Here is a 15,868-nt window from a genome sequence, read left to right on the forward strand (position 1 = left end):
CATCCCTCCCCCTCCATGTTTCACCTACCACCTGGTGCTTCTCTCTCCCTTCTCCCCTCAACCTTTCAAATCTACTCCTCAGCTTTTTTTTCTCCAGCCCTGCTGAAGGGTTTCGGCGGAAACGTCAACTGTACTTTTTTCCATAGACACTGCTTGGCCTGCTGAGTTCCTCCAGCATTTTGTGTGTGTTCTATGTCCTTTCATATGGGTGCAGGGTTGCCCCTTCCTCTTGCTCAGTGCAGAAACTAGATCCTGTGAAGAGAAAGCCAATGCAACAGGTACATTTAGATGTTAAAGGACCAACATTGTCACTGATTGCAGGGAGACATTGATAGGATGCAGAAGTGGGCTGAGAAGTGGCAGATGAAGTTCAACCCAGAGAAGTGTCAGGTGATGACAAACTCCAAGGCAGAGTACAAAGTAAATGGCAGGATACTTGGAAGTGTGGAGGAGCAGAGGGATCTGGGGGTACGTGTCCACAGATCCCTGAAAGTTGCCTCATAGGTAGATAGGGTAGTTAAAGCTTATGGAGTGTTAGCTTTCATAGGTCAAGGGATAGAGTTTAAGAGTCACGGGGTAATGATGCAGCTCTATAAAACTCTGGTTAGGCCACACTTGGAGTACTGTGTCCAGTTCTGGTCGCCTCACTATAGGAAGGATGTGGAAGCATTGGAAAGGGTAGAGGAGATTTACCAGGATGCTGCCTGGTTTAGAGAGTATGCATTATGATCAGAGATTAAGGGAGCTAGGGCTTTACTCTCTGGAGAGGAGGAGGATGAGAGGCGACATGATAGAGGTATGAATACGTACACAACACTGGAAGAACTCAGCAGGTCAGGCAGCATCTGTGAGAAAAGAGTAGCCAACGTTTCGGGCCGAGATCCTTCATCAGGAATGGGTCATTCTTGAAAAAAATGGAAAAAAGTACAGTCGACATTTCCGCCAAAACCCTTCAGTAGCCCGAAACGTTGGCTACTCTTTTCTCACGGATGCTACCTGACCTGCTGTGTTCTTCCAGCATTGTGTACGTATTCTTTGAGCCACAGCATCTGCAGTTGTATTTTTGTGTTATGATAGAGGTACACAAGATATTAAGAGGAATAGATAGAGTGGACAGCCAGCGCCTCTTTCCCAGGGCACCACTGCTCAATACAAGAGGACATGGCTTTAAGGTAAGGGATGGAAAGTTCAAGGGGGATATTAGAGGAAGGTTTTTCACTCAGGGAGTGGTTGGTGCGTGGAATGCACTGCCTGAGTCAGTGGTAGAGGCAGATACACTAGTGAAGTTTAAGAGACTACTAGACAGGTATATGGAGGAATTTAAGGTGGGGGGTTATATGGGAGGCAGGGTTTAAGGGTCGGCACAACATGGTGGGCCGAAGGGCCTGTACTGTGCTGTATTGTTCTATGTTCTGTAACACAATCAAAATGTTGGGGAACTCAGCAAGTCAAGCAGCAGCTATGGGAAGGATACATTTGTGTTACTCTGTATTTCCAGCAGCTATGTAATCTGTTGTGTTTTACTATTGTCACTGACCAACCTCTACCCTGGCAGCTCTCAACATGTCTAATATGACATTCCTGTTTGATTCTATGATAGGAAAGTAACTGGTCAGTGACAGTGTGGGCACTCTGACCTTACGTTATTTTAATGTCTTTATAGTTTTATACCTTTAGTCACAGGTTGCAGTGACATGATTAACCTTTTGTCACTGTCAATACGATGTTTATCATAGATCTTTTTGCCTTTACACAATTTAACTTGGTGCAATTTGTAAGTTTTTTTTGTGTGGGGGTGGGGGATTTGATATTTTTCTTTGAATGACTTCCATAGTTTTCTTTGTCTCATGGCTATCTGGAGAAGACAAATCTCAGAGTTGTATACTGCATACATACCTTGATAATAAATGAAACTCTGAACCTTTTGAAGTAACGTTTTTTAAATGCATTACACATCGGAAGCACATAGCATCAAATCTCATCGATTAGCCATGCGTACTCGAATACTTACACTAACAGCACTTTGTGCATTACTGTGATATTCTGGTGCTGCTGCAACTTATCTATTTAATACTGTTTTTCTGTTACTGTCTTGTTTTTATCTACAACTTTATTTAATTGCCTGAGAGGAAGCCAAACAGAGTTTCATTGTACCTATGTATAATGACAATAAAGATCATTCATCCATTCACACAATAGATGCATTTTCACTTCTGCGCAGGTGCAATGTGATACTTCAGCACGGATCAGCAACGAAGGATTCGGTATGCGGTTCATTTGAGTCTAATCCAACCACCACCAGCAAAGAGAGGCTCTCTACCCCTGAGACCACAGTCAGTACGACGTTGCTAAAAATGACAACAGTTGTTTCAACAACAGCAGATGATTCAGTAACAATGCCAGGTAAGATTTAATAACTTGTCCTTAAACACTATTTCCCATCATGTTTTTTTTTACCATGTCACAAAGAACCGAAGGTATTGAAGCAAAATGTGGGAAAGAGCTGGGAGGTGGGATTAATTTATGTAACACTGTTTTGAAAGGCATGGATACACTAGGGTGATTGCTCCTCCTTTGACGTATAAATTCTACCATTCTGCAATTACCTAGGCCTTTTAATGTGACCACAGGTTCAGTATCTGTGACCCATACCATTTGTGATACATATTAACCATGTTGGCGCATGGCCAAGTGGTTAAGGCATTCGTCTAGTTATCTGAAGGTCACTAGCTCGAGCCTTGGCTGAGGCTTGCGTGTTGTGTCCTTGAGCAAGGCACTTAACCACACATTGCTCTGCAATGACACCGGTGCCAAGCTGTATGGGCCCTAATGCCCTTCCCTTGGACAACATCGGTGGCGTGGAGAGGGGAGACTTGCAGCTTAGGCAACTGCCTTTTTTCCATTTTAAAAAAAACCTTGCCCAGGCTTGCAACCTGGAAACTTTCCAAGGTGCAAACCCATGGTCTATCGAGACTTAACGACTTAGACAAAAATGTAGGGAGTATGTTGGTATGATACAATAGTTGGTGGTGTTACAGAAAATAAGATTATTGCCAAGGTCTACAGCACATGGGTGGAGTTTAATCCCAACAAGTGCGAGGTGCACTTTTTGGGGAAATCAGGTCGGGGTAAATGGCAGAGCACTGAGGAACGTTGATGAGCGCAGGGTTCTTGGCCTTCAAGTTCATAGTTTCCTGAAAGCATTGTATAGGGTAGTGAAGGAGGTTTATGGAGTGCTTTAGGGCACAGAATATAAAAGTCTGGACATTATGTTGCAAATTTACGAAACACTGGTTAAGCTGGTCTTGGAGTATGAGATGCAGTTCTGATCGCCACTCTAGAGGAAAGACGTGATTGCAATGGAAAGTGTGCAGAGGATGTTGACCAAGATACTCCCTGGCTTGGAGGTCTTTAGTAATAGGGAGAGATTAGATAGGTTGGGATATTTTTTCCCCTGGAGTAAAGTAGGCTGAGATAGTCTGATGGAGGTAAATAAAATTACATGACACATTGAAAGGGTAGATTTACAGTATTTTTCCCCATGATAGGATAGCATAAACAAGGGAGCATAAGTTCAGGCTGAGAGGAAGGAGCTTTAAAATGGATTTAAGGAGAAATTTTTTTAACACAGATATGAAGAGAGTGGTGTCTGGAACTTGCTGCCAGCCTATTTTATTCAGTTATTTCTTTATTTAGAAATACAGCATAATAAAAGACCTTCTGGCTCAAAGACCTGCACTGCCCAAGTACACCAAAGTGACCAATGTGGGTGAAAACTGGAGAACATGTGGTCATGGGGAGAACGTACAGGTAGCAGTGGAGTTGACCACGAGTCACTAGCACTGTAATAGGGTTGTGCTAGCCCCTACACCACTGGGTCAGATACAATCATTACTTTTAAGACGGGGCAGGCAACACATAGATGTTATTCAAACATATAGATGTTATTCAAACAAATGAGATTAGTCTGGATGGGCAAAATATGGTATGGGTATAGAGCCTTTTTCTGTGCTATGATGCTTCAACCCCATGTGGTAAGCAAAATTTCAATGTTTATTGCCTCAGTGGCATTAATAATGAATGTTTTGAAATGTTGAAATCAAAACACCATCCTTTCATGTCATGTTGCTTTTTTCTCTTTATTTTCAGTGAAAGCCAACTTATTTTTCATATTTGTCATCATGGTGGCAGTGCTGTTAGTCGGTTTGGTGCTTGTACGATATATGCCCTGTAGGGAGCAAAATCAAGGTGAGAACAAAGGCTTTGAAAGAATCATTTATTCTTACTGTCACATGGCTTTTAGATTCATAAATGTAAATTAAATGAGAAACTGAAGCAAGTGGGTGAAGAGCGGGCTGTGTTTAAAGATTCCCATTGGCTACAGGAGGAAATAAAAGCTTATTTTTGAGTCTCTGATAATTGAATGATTAATAGCTCAACTAATTCCATTGTTCTAATTACTTTTTCAAAGTTAGGATCGGGATTGAAATCTACTTTTCCTGTAGATTGATTATCTTCAAGTATTGTTCTGCTCCTGCCAATGACAATTTTAATTATAACTTAGAGTGGTAACTAGGATGAGCACAAAGTTCTATTTTGTAAAAATATTATTGGTAATAAATTGAAAATTCTATCTTGTAATAAATGTGAAATTTTACAGGTTTCCACTGCTGTTTTGGACCCAGAATCTATACAAAATCTCCAGTTCCTGTCCAGGAAGAATTCAATGATTTCACATCAGTGCAAGTGAAAAACTGATGTGTTTTCAGTGTGGACAATCCTCGACTAATTTTCAGGCTCACAAGTAAATACACTTGCCTGAATTGAAATGTACTCGTGAAGAAACTGGTTCAACAATCTCTCAGGGATAATATGTTCTATCACTTTTCATCTGACCTCATTAGGAATAAGGATTATACTTTGAACTTCTCAGACTGTAAAGAGCCTATATATTCACTTAACTTTTGTTTCTTATTTTAATAGATTGAAAACTATTTCAATCCTTTATATGTTGTTTATTTTTGGTAAGTAGAATAAAAACCAATAAGTACCTCATTCTGAAAAAAAAAAGAGAGAAATAATTGTGGAAAAATGAGAGGCACAGATAAGAGTAGACAGGGAGTTTCTGTTTCCCAGGTTGAAATGTCTAATACCAGAGGGCATACATTGAAGGTGAGCGGGGGTAAATTCAAAGGGGATGTGAGGGGTAAGTTTTTTTTACTTGAGTGGTGGATGCCTGGAATGCACTGCCTGGTATGGAGGTGGAGGCAAGCACATTAGAGGCTTTTAAGAGACGTTTAGGGAGGTGCATGGGTGTAAGGAAGATAGAGGAATATGGACATGGTGTTGGTAGGAGGGATTAGTACTTGGGTGTTTGTGATTTGCTTTTTAGCTGGTTTGGTGCAACATTGTGGGCCAAGGAGCTTCTTCCTGTGCTGTACTGTTCTATGTTCTATGTTAAATTTTATGAGCTTTCCTTGAGTGAATGGATCATCATTATCTTGCTTTGTATGACAGAGAATTCTGATACACATTGAAGACTGAACAATGGCTTGTTTTATTTATAATTTCCTTTTTTCAAGATGTTATGTCAGTGATGCGACCAGTATTTACTGTCAGTTACTAACTTGTTAAGGTAAGCCAAACTGTTGAACTAGTGTAGTCTTTCTGATGAAGGAACTCCCAAAATGTTGGGAACTAAGTTTAAGAATTTAGACTCAAGCACTGAAGGAGCAGCAATAGATTTGCAGTTTGGTATGCTCTGCAGTTTGCAGTGGAAACCTCAGGCAGGTCCTCCATGGTACCAGAGGTCACGGGATTAAGAGTTTTGGGCCAAGGAACCTCAATGCATTTTGCAGATAGCACACAATGCGGTTATGCCTTCCTGAAGGTGAAAGGTTTGAATGTTTATAGCAGAAAATGTGTTGCCAATCAATCAGGCTACTTTGTTGTGTATGTATCAAATTTCCTGAGTCTTGCACTCATCCAGGGAAGTGAAGAGTATTCCATCATACTCCAGCCATGTGCCTCGTAGATAGTGAAAGGGCTTTGGGGTGTTGGACAAATCAACAGCATTTATAGATACAGTATTATACAGATGGTCTCATTAAGAGTAACAAGCAGAATGTTGACAGTGGGCCTCGGTGATGATATTGGCACTGAACATCAGGAGTTGGAGATGATATTCCGCCACTTTGAAGTGTGAGTGTTATCCGGCCACGCCTGAATGTTATCAAGGACTTGTTAAAAGTGTGGTTGTGAATGGGACTGAACATTGTTTGCTGATGGTTCCACAATGCTATTTCTGGTAATGGAAAGAAAGTCGTTGGAAAAACAGTTGAAGGTCATTGGGCCAAACCCAATGCCCAAAGAAACTTCTGCAGTGATGTCGTAGCGCTGGGATGATTGAAACTCATCCTCCTTTGTCTAATTATTGGAGTGCTTTCTCTGATATCCATTGACTTTAGTTTCTTCTGGGTCTCTTTAATACCACACATAGATGCTACCTTTATGTCAAGGGCAATCACTTGCATTTCACAATATAGTTCTGTGAACTAAGGCTGTAGTGAGCCCTAGAGTGGAGTGGACTGGTATAACCCACACTGGGTTTGAGGAGATAATGTAAGAGAAGGGGATAGATGTTGCCACCTTCCAATACCTTCTCTGTTAATTGGGAGTTAATTTGTGGTTTGTAATCTAGCTGGACTGGATTTGTTCTGTGTTTTTCTTAATATGATCTTCTGTGCCTGGGTAATTACCACAATGTTGGTAGGAGCCAGTGTTGTAACTGTAAGTGTTGTAAACCAGCTTGGTTTGAGTTAAAGCGGCTAATTCTGGAGCTTGTCTTTGCTGCGTCCAATATTTCATTTCCTGATATCACAAGGTGATTTGAATTTCCGAATTCTTGCTTCTGTGAAGCTGTAATGGACCTTTAATGCTCACTTGTTTTTGCTGAGGATAGATACTTTTGGAATGTCCTTCTCTCATTATCTAATTGTCAATCACCATTCATGGCTAGATGTGGTATTGTACAGCCATGGTCAATTGAGGAATTACTCAGCTGTGTCTTGTTCATGCCATGCGTAGTCTCACCAACAGGCAGCTCAGTTTCTCTGCTCAGCTGGTACTGATCCCAGAATGCGCTCGGCATTCCTCGTTGTTAGTAACGTTACGAGGTTGTGGATTCTACATTTCTGCTGCTGATGGTCCTGCGTGATGATGCCTACTTTTGAACTGCCAGCTTTGTTCCGAGTCAATCTCGTTTAGCATGATTGTGTTGTCACATATCACAATGCATATGTGTCAACGCGATCCACAAGGATTAGCACTTCTATCAATAACTAGTCAGTGAGGAAAAGGTCAGAGTAGAATTTTGCCCTCCACTGCATTTGTACTCTTGCCACAAATATACGCTGGCAGCTTTGTTCTTCAGCTCTCAGTGATAGCCCCACCTAGAGAACATATTGTGTCCTTGCTGCTTTCACTGTTTCTTCCAATTGTTGCTCATTGTTAATTATTTGCTGAGGGAGGATGGAGATAAGAGGGGATTCCTTACACATGGCTGACCTAGAATATGAAAGCACGGATGTAACGTTGAAGCTTTTTAAAGCACTGGTGAGGTTTCACTTGCAGTGTTGTAAGCAGTTTTAGGCCCCTTATCTTAGAAAGGATGTGCCCTGCAGAGGGCTCAAAGGAAGTTTACAGAAATGCTTTCATGATTGATGAGTTTTGTCCTATAAAGAATGTTTGTTGGCTCTGGGCCTGTATTCACTAGAATTCAGAAGAATAAGGGGGTGACCTCATTGAAACCTATCGAATATTGAAAGGCCTTGATAGAGTGGATATGAAGAGGATGTTTCCTATGGTGGAAGAGTCTAAGAACAGAGGGCACAGCCTCAGAATAGAGGGTCGTGCTTTTAGAACAGAGATGTGGACCAGACTCGATGGGCCAAATGCTCCTTTGTCTTATGGTCTTATGTCACGGGGTGTGGAATCAATTTGAGGACTCTGATTTAAACCACTGTGCTATTGCTTTTGGTGAGCCTGAACATACCTGTGATGGAGAAACCTGGGATGTTATCTGTAAGGTACAATCATATCAGATTGCTTGACTGGTCTGTATGAGCTCTCCCAATTAAGATGTAAATTATCAGATGTTTGTGAGGTTGTTTTGATCTATATTCAACCCTGTCACATCTGAACAAGATGCTTCAGTGATAATGGGTGATCCAAGCAGTCTCTGTGTCAGTATATCTGCTGTCATTCAATGTTAAAATTATAATGCATGCTGAAAGTGTGGGAATATTATCCACCATTCCTTTTGTCTTCTTGAGTCAATGAGATGAAGCTGTGGTTTATAAAACATCTGTACACCTTTAATCTGTAACTGAAGGCCTTAGTACCAGAATATGCCTCCTTTGACTGCAAATATCATGGAAATCTGCAGCATGTTGACGAAGATTTACTTTGAAAAAGTAACAATGTACAGAAGGTTCCAGTAAGCAAATCCAATGGGCTTTCAGCCCTTGGACCCTTGAAATCATAGAATAATCACTGGATTTGTAACCTAGGGGCCCAGACTAAAGATCTGGAGATGTGAGCTGGGGAATTCAAACTGATAAAATATGGAATTAAAAAGCTGTCATCAATGATAGTGACAAGAAAAACTGGAGTGTCTGAATTCTTTTGGGAAAAAAAAGTCTTGCTTACTTTCTTTCATTGTGTCTGATTTTTGTGATTCAACAGATGTACATCACTTGCTGCTTGACTTTGCAGTGGCTTCATTAGCCATCCATTTTCACCAAGCTTAAAGGCCACATCTTCACATCATCACAAAATATCAATCTTCTCTTGATATACTTACAAACATGTATGGGTAGGGTGAGTATAATTGTCAGTCAACAGCAAAGTTTCTGGGTGGAAATGTGTTACTGATCAAAATGAAGGGAGATTTCCACGTCTTGACCAGTCTGAAAGCCTTCAATGTTGGCACTATGTGACCATATTGGAAAAATAGTACATTTCCTTGTGCCACCTTCTGGTTGTAGAGTGCTGGAAATCCGAACAACACACACAAAATACCGGGAGGAACTCAGCAGGCCAGGCAGCATTGGGCCAAAACATTGACTGTACTTTTTTCCATAGATGCTGCCTGGCCTGCTGAGTTCCTCCAGCATTTTGTGTGTGTTGCTTGCCATCGAAATGTTCTCTGTAAGCTCACAACGACTATATGATGGTGTACGAATAAAACTACGGCAGCTAATTCCTGGTTGATAAAGAAATCTCTGCAACATGCAAATGAAAGCTGTTTGTGTAGAGGATTCTCCCTGGGCCCAATTAACAATATCTGCAGTTTTGTTAGATCAGCAGAGGAAGTCCTCACTAAAATATTTCCAACTCTGTTAAACACTATGTTATAAGGAACAAGAATTCCATAGTTAAGCATGTTTCTTCTTAATTGATACTGATTCAGAGATTTATTTTTATATTATGTTTTATTTGACCAAGATATGTGATGGGTTTCATTTAATTGGTAAATAACATATCCATTTTGTTATCATTATCAATAGAGACAGACCTATTTAGCTCTGTAGTATTTGTCTTGACTGCAAACTCATCTTGGATACGTGTCATCTATTTTTAATTTGTGACAAATGCTACTGAAAGATTAATGTTAGTGATTCAACCAAAGTTAAAACATAATTAATACCTAATACACCCTGTGGCTGCCACTTTGTTTCCCGTATAAAGCTACGGTTAACTACATTTACACTGAATTAAACTGCTGATTCCCCTTTGAAATTCTGCTCAATCCAAATTCTTATTTATAAAAGCACTCTCTCTCAGTCCTTAACTCACTGTCTCTCTAGTCCTGCTAGTTTTTCTTTCTCGATGTTTATCCAACTCCCGTTTGAATGCTTCAATTGAATCCCCCCCCCCACCCCTCATTCAGACCCACACCACCAGTTTTACTCTCTTGTTACTTTTAGAAATTCCCTTTATTCCAGGGCTCTGGTTTATGATGATGGATGTGGATAGTGAGATAGTCTATACGGCAAAATATAGATCCTTTGGGAAATTGGGAAGTGAAATGATGAACAGAGTTTTTAAGGCATTGAGGCTTAATGCTTTTATGGGGTTGAGGCTTTATAATGCATTGGTCAGGCTGCACTTGGACTACTGTAAGCAGTTTTGGGTTGAGATGAGGTTCATGAGAATGATCCCTGGAATTAAAGGGTTAATGTCTGAGGAGTGTGCTCAGTGGAGTTCAGAAGAACGAGAGGGGAACTCATCGAAATCTATCAAATATCGAGAGGTGGAGAGAATGTTTCTTATAGTGGGGTAGTCTAGGACCAGAGGGCACAGCCTTAGAACAACCTCTTTTAGAACAAAGAGAAGGAGGGATTTCTTCAGCCAGAAGTCGGGGGGGGGGGTGAAGCAGTGGAATTCATTGCCCCAGATAGCTGTGGAGGTTAAGTAATTGGAGAGGGATAGTAAATCTGCCATGATGAAATGGCGGAGCAGACTTGATGGGCCAAATGGCCTAATTCTGCTCCTCTGTCTTTAATCCAAACAAGAGTGAAGCATTGCAGTTGGGATGTAAAATGCAAGAGTGAAATATACAGTGAATGGCAGGATCCTTAGGAGGATTGATGCACAGAGGGATCGTTCAAGGAGCTATGCATGCCCATAGCTCCCTGAAAGTGGCAACAGTAGTGGAAAAGGTAGTAAAGGCATATGGATCACTTGCTTTCATTGGTGCGGGCAAGGAGTATAAAAGTGTTACGGCTGTATAAACTTATGCCACGTTTGGAAAATTATGTACATTTCTGGTCACCATGCCATGGAAAGGAAGTGGAGGCTTTAAAGATGGCACAAAGGAGATTCATCAACATTGCCAGAATTGGAGTGTATCAGCTATAAGCAAGAGTTTATACAAACTTAGGTTGTTTTCACTGGAGTGTTGGGAAGCTGAGGAATGGCATGATAGAAGCATATAAAATTATAAGCAGCATAGACAAAGAAGATGCCTCCCAAAGGCCAGCTAACAGGGCTCTGGTGAAGCTGTATGGGCTAATCATGTGTACAGTGGATATAATACATTACAGAAACATTGATGAACTCCAACCAGCCCATCGACTCTGTGGACGATGGAGACAGGAGGTAATCGAAGGCCTATGCTCCCCTGGGAGATAAGGGCTTAGGAAGAAGGTAGGTAAGGTGGATAGTGAGAGTTTTCTTCCAAGAGTGAAAAGATCAAATATTAGAGAGCAAATACTACAGAGCAAATACTTTAAAATGAGAGAGGGAGAAGTTTAAAGGTAGTGAGTTTTTTTTTTCCACAGAGCAGTCGGTGGCTGAAATGCGCTGCCAGGGTTGATGGTAGGCGGAGATATGATAGCAACATTTAAGCGGCATTTAATTAGAATGAGCAGGCAGGAATTAGAGATTGGATCACGTGTAACACATGGGATTAGTTTAAAATTAACACCATAATCGGTGCAGACATGGTGGACCAAAGTGGTTCATTCCTGAATTGTAAATATTTGTACATTTCAATGAGATTATCTCTAATTAAAGATTTTAGGCCCAGACTGCTCAATCAGTCCTCGTTTGACAATATGTCTATCCCAGTGATCAAACTGGTGATGCTTTGTTGAATTCCCTTTGTGGCTTTGTCATAAGTAGAGAGACCAGACTGGGACACAATTATTTTCAGGTAGAGTCACTCAAAGGCTCCTTTTATTCTAACAGGAAATTAACCACACACCTCGTGCCTCCTCCCACCATAGCTTCCTACGCATCAGTCATAACCAACTCTGGCTCAGTTTGCTCTCATTTCACTCTATTTATTTATCATGTATTGCATTGTACTGCAGCCGTAAAGTTAACAAACGTCACAACGTATGCCTGTGATATTAAACCTGATTCTAATTTTACTAAACTAATCACAGGTTCCGATAACTCAGACTGTAGAGCCGCATCAGCAAATGCCAGGAAGCAGACTGTGGTGTACAGTTACTATTCTTTGAATCATAAGCAATATGGAGACAGGAATGACAATATTAGCTTAAAACAGTTCAACACTCAGCATCTCTTCTTGAACCCCTTATTGAGTTACTGGAAAATATTATAATACTGAAAATACCACTGTAGGAGTTGAGCTTTGAGGAGAAAGTGCACAATAATTTAACAATTTGACTGTGCTACCCACATCCAAAAACAGGGGAAGTTTATGCAAATACTCAAAAATAATGTCGATATATAAGAAAATATCAGCCTCACAAAATGTAAATTATTAATTCGGTGGCTTTCAATGGGGAATTTTCACAGCTCAATTTCTTTCAAAGAAATTGGGCTTAGTTACTGCCAGAAGGTAGGTGTAGTAAAGGAAATTTTCAGAAAGAGTTGTTCAGAAATTCTCTCTCATTCACCCACTGGAATGGAAGCAGAGATTTCTATTCCTTGAACTGGTGGTGGATATTTATTTTGTACCCATAATAGGTGGGGTGGAGATGCGTCTTTATCAAAGGACATGTAAGGCACTCCTTCCCTCCGCTATCCTGCAGGTCACCCTTGGGTAAGGTTAGACCTCAATCAGGGTGATGTGAAGCTGTGGGAGCAGGTGGCGGATGGTCATATCACTAGTCCTGGTTATGGAACCACTGACACCAGGCAGACAATCTCTGGAGAGTATTGATAATGACTGGGGTCCCCCCGTCTTGTAAAGACTTTTGCCATTGCCTCCTTCTGGGCAATCATTTCTGTAGAAAAACTTGCCAAGAACAATCATGATCGCCTGCATCATATGACATGGTATATAATGATGATAATGGCTCACAATTGCCAAAGAGCAGTAATATCCAGGTTTTACTGATAGCCATTTAATGGAAATTATCTGGTAAAATAGAAATAGGCAAAAGTGACTGGATTTGAAAGTATTTCTCATAACTAGAATGTGGACTTACATTCAGACTACAAATGAAGGCAAGTCTATGTAACACAAGGTTTTCTATCAATTATGTTCCCACAGTTTCACTCTAGCTTATAATGGAAATGGGACCTACAGAAATAGAACTGGAACTGATTGACAATGCCCCTAGAGAAGTCTAATGTAATTGGTAACGGAGTCACTCGAGGATAATGATGTGGATGGAGAAAAGTGACCTTTGTACACAGAATATAGTGCAGTTTCAAGTAGTTTGGTGAACTACAATTTTCCTTTCATTTTATGTTTTCCCTGTGACGAGTTTCCTCCAGGTTCCAGACACAGGGGTCGGTAGATAAGTTGGCCAATGTGCTAAGTATAGGTGAGTAGTATAGTATAGAGGGTATTACTGACAGTGTGAGGGAAAACATTTAGGAGGGCTTAATGTAGGATTAATGTTAAAGGGTGGTTTATGGTCGACAGACTGATCTTTCTAGGAATCGTCCCAGGATGCAACATGAAAGTACTGTCACACAAAAATCACCAACCAAGGCACTTGAGGTGTTCAGATCGATGAAGTAGTTTGCAAGAAACATCTGAAAAAATTGAAAAGGGCTTTATGCACAGAACTGCAGCCTCAGGACCTTAATAGCACGTGCTCCTGTGTTACATGGGCTAAGCTCGATTTTATCTTTTACACCCAAAATGGAAACATCTGAATCACTTCCCATTCAACTCTCATGCACCAAAAACAAAGTATTAACTGAGTGGAAGGAGCAATCACATGATTGTGGTATACTGTGAGTGAAAGGAGTTACCTCACACCAAAATTATCAATGCACAGAGATGTATAAAACTTTTACTACTTTGATTAAACATCCATATTAAATTATTAGGTTGATTACCAGAGTACTTGGGTTAGAATATTCACTGACATAATAGGCATCTAGTGGAGATCTTAGGAAGTCATGTTGCTTCAGTACAACATTCACACATGACTACTTTTCCCTCCCCCAATTAGTGTGGCACATCCAGTGTCTTAACTGAAGAGAGCAACGATTTCACTGCAGGACGTATGATACAGGACAGAAAGTAGCCATTCAACCCATTGTGCCTCTGCCCGAAAAGAGCGATGCATCCCACTCCTCATTTCCTTCCCTGAAGAACACCTCAGATGATGCAGCACAGCTTCTACCCAAAGTATCAGCCAGGATAACCTTGCGTGATGTTTGAATCCCTGATCTCCTGTCTTATGAATGAGACTGCTAGTGTTGAGCATTGTCAACACCGTGCCAGGGAATGTATCCTTTAACTCAGATTAAAACAAATAAACTACAGTTCATGTCGGCTAAGCAATAGGTCTTCCAAACTATATTATGCAAAGGATTGGCTTGGAGTTGCAAAAAAAAATGGGATGGTCACTTCATATTAGCTTTATTGAAGATGTCAAGTCCATTTGTTAGCAGCCACATCATTCAACATGCTAATTTTCAGAAGATAGCAAACTGCTTTACGGAGAAGGAAAAATTGTGCCAAGTTCTTTTATCGAGCTGATTCTCACTTGAGGCAATCAAAAAGCAAAGAGCATTTTGTACATAACTCTATCTTAGTAATAAGCCAAGGAGTCCCACCTTGATTGCTGACTGTGCAAGAGCAGATATCTCACCCACTATTACCATGCTTCTGAGAGACTTATCAAGGCCAGCCTTGAATGTGGAGATAGGACCTCAGGCTTTGGAGTTAAATTTATTTGGATTTGCCCATCCCTGGAAAACATTTCTAGCTGGATGACTGTTATGCTGAATGACAGTCCTGTAAAAAAAAAATTTAAGTAACTTTCAGGAGGGAATCACAAACAAGGAAAAATCTGCAGATGCTGGAAATCCAAGCAACACACACAAAATGCTGGAGGAAGTCGGCAGGCCGGGCTATTGAAAGAGTAAACAGTTTAAGTTTTGTGCTGAGACCCTTCATCAGGACTGGAGAAAAAGCTGAAGAGTCAGGAAGGAACACAAAGTGAAACCGGGAAGGAGGAGGGGTGAAAAAAGAGCTGGGAAGTTGATTGGTGAAAGAGAAACAGGGCTGGAGGAAAGGGAATCTGATAGGAGAGAACAGAAGGCCATGGAAGAAAGAAAAGGGGGAGGAGCAGCAGAGGGAGGTGATGGGCAAGCAAGGAGATAAGGTGAGAGAGGGAAAAGGGGAGCATGACTCGAAGTTTGAGAAATCAGTGTTCATGCCATCAGATTGGAGGCTACCCAGACAGAATATAAGGTTTTGCTCCTCCAACCTGAGCATGGCCTCATCGCGACAGTAGAGACCATGGACTGGTATGTCGGAATAGAAATGGGAAGTGGAATTAAAATGGCTGGCTACTAGGAGATCACGCTTTTTCAGGCAGACAGAGTGAAGGCACTTGGCAAAGCAGTGTCCCAAATTGTCAGGTCTCCCCGATATACAGGAGGCCACACCTGGAGCACCGGATACAGTAGATGACCCCAACAGACTCACAGGTGAAGTGTCGCCGCACCTGTAAGGTCTGTTTTGGGCCCTGAATGGTAGTGAGAGAGGAGGGTGGCACTTCTGCTTGCAAAAATAAATGCCGGGGTGGGGGGGGGGGTAGATACAAATGGACAAGGGAGTTGTGTAGGAAGCGATCCCTGCAGAAAGTGGGGGGTGGATGGGAAAGATATGCTTCGTGGTGGGATCCTTTTGCCACCCCACCAGGGACAGGGTTCCTCTGGTCCTCACCTACCACCCCACCAGTCTCTGTGTTCAGCACATAATTCTCTGTAACTTCCACCATCTCCAACAGGATCCCACCGCCAAGCACGTCTTTCCCTCCACCTCACTTTCTGCTTTCCACCTCTGCACCTCCTCCCTCACCACTATTCAGGGCCCCAAACAGTCCTTCCAAATGAGGCGACACTTCACCTGTGAGTC

General features: G+C 41.5%; 1 protein-coding gene across 1 annotated transcript in view; it reads left to right on the forward strand.

The window, feature by feature from the left end:
* LOC140718337 (tumor necrosis factor receptor superfamily member 5-like) overlaps nt 1-8,660 on the forward strand; it is a 43,719-nt gene extending 35,059 nt beyond the window's left edge. The window contains exons 5-7 of the mRNA XM_073031920.1: nt 2,222-2,403; nt 4,150-4,248; nt 4,661-8,660. Coding sequence (XP_072888021.1) covers nt 2,222-2,403; nt 4,150-4,248; nt 4,661-4,758 — 379 coding nt within the window. The 3' untranslated portion in view covers nt 4,759-8,660. The remainder of the gene's footprint in view (nt 1-2,221; nt 2,404-4,149; nt 4,249-4,660) is intronic.
* Nucleotides 8,661-15,868: the final 7,208 nt, after the last annotated feature.

This window comes from Hemitrygon akajei, chromosome 29 (assembly GCF_048418815.1).
Source record: "Hemitrygon akajei chromosome 29, sHemAka1.3, whole genome shotgun sequence".
Lineage (NCBI taxonomy): Eukaryota > Metazoa > Chordata > Chondrichthyes > Myliobatiformes > Dasyatidae > Hemitrygon > Hemitrygon akajei.